Source organism: Xiphias gladius, chromosome 14, assembly GCF_016859285.1.
Source record: "Xiphias gladius isolate SHS-SW01 ecotype Sanya breed wild chromosome 14, ASM1685928v1, whole genome shotgun sequence".
Taxonomy (NCBI): Eukaryota; Metazoa; Chordata; class Actinopteri; order Istiophoriformes; family Xiphiidae; genus Xiphias; species Xiphias gladius.
The window spans coordinates 22,524,379-22,530,378 of NC_053413.1; the positions used below are offsets into that span (position 1 = coordinate 22,524,379).

Sequence of the window (6,000 nt, forward strand, 5' to 3'; positions counted from 1 at the left end):
TCTGCTTTAGTTGCAAGCGCTTTCGCTCCCCAGTACTCGCATCGATTGTTTTCTCCTGGCTTGGTAAATGGATGGAAGTCAATGCACCTCTACGGTGACGCAAGGCTTCACCCAGCTGCGGGTCTCCCGGGCTTATCAATTAGCGGGTAGGAATGCAGCTAAGGATTTCATTCCCAGCCTAAGCTGTTATTAGTAACGACAGGTGGGCACTGAGTGTGTACTGGAGAAAACTGTGATAAATGACAGAGGGGGGCTCGCTCTCTCTCTCTGGCTCTCTCTCTCTCTCTCTCTCTCTCTCTCTCTCTCACTGTGTCTCTGAAAGAGCTGTGCAGGTAGAGGACTGCTGGTCATCAGGCCGAGGGACAGGTGTGCGTTCATGAGCGCGCGCGTGGCGTGTCAGGTGGAGAACGCCAAGAGGTGGTGCGGAAATGGGCTCCTAATGGCAGAAAGTAAAACTAGTTTCACTTTCAAAGTCTTCGCCGGCGTCGCGGGAGAGGCGGGCAGCCGGCCACATCTGCTTACCTTATGGTCGATGATGCCGCTGTATCCCTGGAGCACCGGGGGGTGAGGCTCGGCCACGCGGGCGGGGGCTTCGGTGGGCCGCCGCAGCTGCTCATGCCGTCGGATGTGCGTGTCGTTCGCGTCCCTGGAAGCGATGTGGAAGCTGCCGTTGTACACGAGGAACAAGCTGGCGCAGAGGAGAAGCACGAGAAGCACGGCTACCCCATGGCGCTGTCACAAAAGACACAAAGCAGACGCCGGCGCATTAGTCCGGCTGCACCGAACGGAGTTCAGGGCTGCACCTGCAGGCTCGACAACAGATGAAGAGGCATCATCATCATCATCATCAGCCTCCTCGGCTGGGTTTGTCACGGAAAACACCAAGAACTTCCCCTAATTCATGTCGCGTGCGACCAAAACTTTGAAAAAAACAAACAAACCCCAGCTCTTATCGATCTAGATTCAGGGCGCAGGCACATTGATGACATTGACGAGATGCCGGGCTGTTAACGATCACCTCCACTTAGTTTGCGTGCGTGCACTTCAATGCTCAGGTGCGTTCATGGGGCCACGTCCGCGGGGTAATTTACAGCGGGTGCCACACCTCAGAGGGACGCAGGGAGCCGGGAAGTGAAAGTTCAGATCGATATCCCGACCTTGTGAGTCGAGAGGGGTATCGGTCTGAGCTTCCACGCTGGAGATCCGAGTTAAATTACAGATGCTTAAGATAAGCGGCTCCTGACACTTTTGATTTGTTTCGTGGCACCGTGCCTGACAAGGATTGCTGGATGCGTGGATTTTTTTTTTTTTTTAAATCATCACTTCACAGCTGCGTAAACTGGGCAACGTGCAGGGACACGAGTAATATCAAAGCAATCAAATTCCGTGCATTTTCAAAAATTCTACGCATCTCCGTCCACTGAACTGACATCCAGCGCGCCGGGGTCCATGCTGTGGTGTTTATCACAAGACGAGCCGGAGCTTTAGTGCCAAGCAGAGCGCACAGCTGGACGCCCATTGTTCAGATCCTAATCTTTTGATCCGGCGGCGTTACGGCGATTGGAGCGCACTTCTCGGCACAATGCCGGATTTTCTCAAAGCGGGCACAAACAGTTGCCTACGGGGCTACGCGGCGGAAACCTTTACCATAGGTGTCTTCATCTTTCGGCGCGCTGTCTTAACGCTGCGGCTCAGTGCGTCGGACTCCACTTTTCTCTCATGGTCCGGCGTCCTCTGCTCACGTCCCGGGTCCACTCCGCTCCGTCCGCACTGTGCCGGGGCCCGCCTGCCGCTGCTTGTGTGTCTTCAGACCGGAGCCCAGGCGCAATTCATTACAGTGGAAGACGAGGCGACAGATGTTCACTATCGGACCTCTGCTGGGTCTTAAAGCCCCCCGAGTTTGAGAGGGGGAGGGGGGAGGGGGGGTGTGACGAGCGGAGGTGCGGCGCCGTTAATTAAAGACACCACCTGCAAGAGGGCGATAAGGCCGTTTTGTTTAATGGTAATGTCCCGCCGAGTTGTATATTTGGCGGAAAATCTCCGCCCGGGTGACTCCGGAGGACGGTGGGCCCACGCCGTGTCATCCTCTGGCGCCTGCCGCATAAAATGTGCGGTCGACCGCGAGGGCGCGGGGCTGTTGGACGGCAGCGACCGTCACCTGTGTGACTACCCGACATCAACACCGGGCCTCTCGTTAACCAAGTACGTTTACTCAACCCCCCCCCCCCGTTTGAGTACCAATTTAAAGGTATCCGTGCAATTTGCCGGAGTATTGTCCACCTCAGGCCACTTGGCCCTTCCACTCCACCGCAAGTTCAGAGGCGAGACCTCGCTCCACCTCTCACCCCACCGCGGCCGCGGCCACCAGCTACTTCGGAAACTGAAATCGTACCAATGCAAAACGCGATGGGGTCTACGAGACGCGATGCAGTGTTGGGCATCAAACCACGCTACACAGCGAGACGGGCCGCGATGTTTGCTGCAGTTGGTATTGGCGCCACCTCGGCTCTCTACAGCTCGACAGTACCGCACCGGTAGTATTAGTCCAAGTATGTGACAGTGTCCAGTACTTTTACTTTCCACACTTTAAGTACATTTTGCTGGAACCAATGCTTGTCATTTCTATTTGTATTTTCACCGAGGTAACGTTTGCCCTGTATTTCTTCCACTTGTAATGGAGTCATTGACATCGCGGTTCCTGCTTTTACTTCGGTAAAATATTCGAAAGCTTCCTCTGCCGCTGCTGTTTCCGCATCAGAGCACGGGTGTAGCACAGGTTTGACTGATTTTGATCCACTTCCTCTTGATTATGTCCGGGTTTCTCTCGTTTTAAATGGGTTGTACATTCAGTTTTCTCGTTTTTGATTCATATACTGAAAAGTGCTATATAAATAGGGTTTCGCTTGCCAACCCAACATAAAAAACACTGAGATATACTCTGCTGATATGTTTTCTTTTTTTTCTTTTCTTCTTTTTTTTTTAACAATTCCCCCCATTAGCTTGAATCTGAAACTAGACAGTAAACTAACTGAACAAACATTATGGGTTTCAGCATTAAAACAACATGCAGCTTGTGCTCTATCCCTGCCACACCTGTTTCTCTGTCGGCTTCCTGGTAGTTTTCCTAGACATGTATGTCCATGCCACAGTGTGGGTGTGCGTGCTGTAGCCTATGGTGTCTGTGTATTAAAACCGATAACCACTCTGTACAACTGTGGCGAGCAGAAGAGCATCTCAGAAGGCTCAACACGTCCAACCTTAGGGCGGATGCACCGCAACAGCGGAAGACCACGCCGGGTTCCGCACCCGTCAGCCAAGAACAGAAATCTGAGGCCGCCGTGGGCACGGGCTGCACCGAAAACTGTACAGTTGGAGACTGGAAAAACACGGCTTGGTGTGATTGAACCCGGCTTTCTGCGGAGGCAGCAGATGGTTGGGGTCAGATTTTGGCATCATCGCCCATGAATCCATGCATCCAACCTGCCTTGCGTCAACCGTCCAGGCTGCTGCTGCTGGTGGTGGTGTAATGGTGTGGAGAATGTTTTGTTGGCACACTTTCTGCCCCTTAATACCAATCAGTCACGGTCTGAATACCGCAGCCTGTCTGAGTAATTGTTGCTGACACCACGTGCATCACTTTATGCACCTCAATTTACCACCTTCTGGTGGCTACTGCCAGCATGATAACGTTTGAACCGGAAGTCGTCTGAAACTGGTTTCCTGAACATGGCAGTGGCTTCAGTGAACTTCAGAGGCCTCCCCGGTCCTCAGATCTGAATCCGGCAGAACACCGTGGGGATGTGGTAGGACAGGGGGACTGGCAGCATGGATGTGCGGCCGGCGCATCTGAAGAAAGGACGTGATGAGACCAGAACGGACCAGAATCTTGAGGGACTGTTTCCAGCATGTTGTGGGATCGATGCCACTAAGAACTGAAGCAAAGGGAGGCCCTGCCGAGTTTTAGTATGGCGTTCCTAATAAAGTGCTTGGTGAGTGTATGTGGACATAAACACGCACAGACACATACAGTATACATAAACATTAACATATACAGTACATATAACTTTTTAACCATATAGGAAGATCCCCATGTTGATAAGAAATAATGCCAAATGCACTAATTATATAAACAAAAAATAAACAGTAGGAAAAGGAGAGAAGAAGAAGAGCACCAAGTTTTTTAAAAGAATGATTTAAGACGAGGCAGTGACGGAGCTATTCTGGCATTTTCATCCATGCAGCTGGTGTTGTGGCCTCACAGAGAAAGTCAGCTGCCTCCAGTTGTGGATTAACTAGAAGCGAACCGTACTGCCCGAAGCGCTCTTTCAGGGATTTGACTCGTGGATTATTAACAGTTCAGAGATGTTTGCTAGACGCTTGGCCAAGACTTGAAAGGTGATCAATGAAACGCTGATCACCTTTCAAGTGATCAACGTTTGACCAGTGTGGTGAGGCGTAAATCAAAGATAATACAGTCACGTCCTGTAGATTGTGCTCGAATTCCTGTTGCTGCAGTCTGTACTAACTGTAGAGAGGGAATTCTGACTCGGACAGAAGTATGGAGCGTTACAGTTCTTCTGTACAGAGATTTAAAAAGAACTGTGTTTTTAACTGCTTTTTTTTTAAGCATGTGTCACCTTAAACCAGCTCAGCAGTCGTTGAAAAGATTATGAGATGAGAACTTCAAATTTGAGCGGCAGAAATGGAAAACATGTGTCACTATGCTTGACACGGCAAAGTTAACTATGAAAGTCCCAATTAAGGGATAATGCTTGGAATTTTCTAATTTCTTTTTGTATTGTCAACCATGAAAAGACCAGAAAACCGACAATGTCTCAAGTCTGTCTCTCATTACTTTCAAACCTCCCTACCTTTATCTGTAGCTCTCAGCCCCGGGCCCATTTGTTGCTACTGAAGACATAAGTGTACAATTATATACAGATATATAGTTTCAGTAATTTCCCAGAGTAATTTTCCCAGACACTGCATATTTTTTGCAACCAATAATTAAAACAATGTAAACACTGCAGTTGTTGGAGACTGTTGTCAGACACGGATTTGGTTCTGTAGTGAGTATTTACCAGCCCAGTATCCCTACAAATTATGTTCAGATTGGACACTTCTGCACCTCTAAATTGGCAACCAGTGCCCACTTGCCCACTTTCGAAGCAAATGCATAAATTTGAGGCGTCCCATCACGGACGCGCAGTCAACATTTCCTTTTTTGCCACCTAAGATCTTGAGGTGTATGTTTACATATGTAGAACTGAATTTATGTTTTTACATAGAGGCCATAGGTCAAAGGTCCTCAGAGGGTGCCTTGCAGTTTGAATAGGAGGAAATGCTTGGGACGTAAAGCCATAGGTTAGCGACGTTTTTCAGGAAAAAAAAACAACTGCCTTATTTGAGACTCGGTGGTCAAGGCTGATTTTCAGAGTGGTTCTTCGGCTTCACACCCTCTCACAAGCAGATCTGCAGATGCTCGACTTGACGCTGTGCTTCTTTGTAATAAACCTTTTATATGCAATCAAGACGGTGTCAGCGGCGTCTCCTTCATCCTCATCACATCATCATCACCATCTAATAAAACACAAACTCTCCCTGACTTTAACCAAATGTTTCAGTTTCCTAACTCTAATCATAATTTATGTGCCACAACCACCATCTTTCCCTAATTTTAACAATACCATAGTTGTCATGCAGAGATATCGTGGACAATGAGAATGTTAAAAATGGTGACACAGACCCTGATTCAGGGTTTTGTAGAATTGTTCAATTCTTACGTTCCCGTTCGCTGACAGGGCTGGTATTTCCAGCAGCATGGCGCTGTACTGTATGTTGGACTGACTCAAAATAAACTACCCTGCCCATGTTCATTGTAAAGACTTAAGTGCAACAGCTTGGTGTGTTTTTAAACGGATCTACAAAATAAGTTGTTTGTCCATCAGGGCGTAGCAGCGTTTTCTGATCTGACGCCCCTGTCAGCATGAGGACATCAAT

General features: G+C 49.0%; 1 protein-coding gene across 2 annotated transcripts in view; it reads right to left on the reverse strand.

The window, feature by feature from the left end:
- st6galnac5a (ST6 (alpha-N-acetyl-neuraminyl-2,3-beta-galactosyl-1,3)-N-acetylgalactosaminide alpha-2,6-sialyltransferase 5a) overlaps window positions 1–2,062 on the reverse strand; it is a 46,874-nt gene extending 44,812 nt beyond the window's left edge. The window contains exons 1-2 of one of the 2 annotated variants that reach the window (XM_040144128.1): window positions 1,648–2,062; window positions 523–732 (exon numbers count right to left, since the gene is read on the reverse strand). In XM_040144128.1, the coding sequence (XP_040000062.1) occupies window positions 523–732; window positions 1,648–1,662 (225 nt within the window). In that variant the 5' untranslated portion in view covers window positions 1,663–2,062. Of the gene's footprint in view, window positions 1–522; window positions 733–941; window positions 1,417–1,647 lie in introns of those variants that run through there. The other variant, XM_040144127.1, reaches the window with a different exon arrangement.
- Window positions 2,063–6,000: the final 3,938 nt, after the last annotated feature.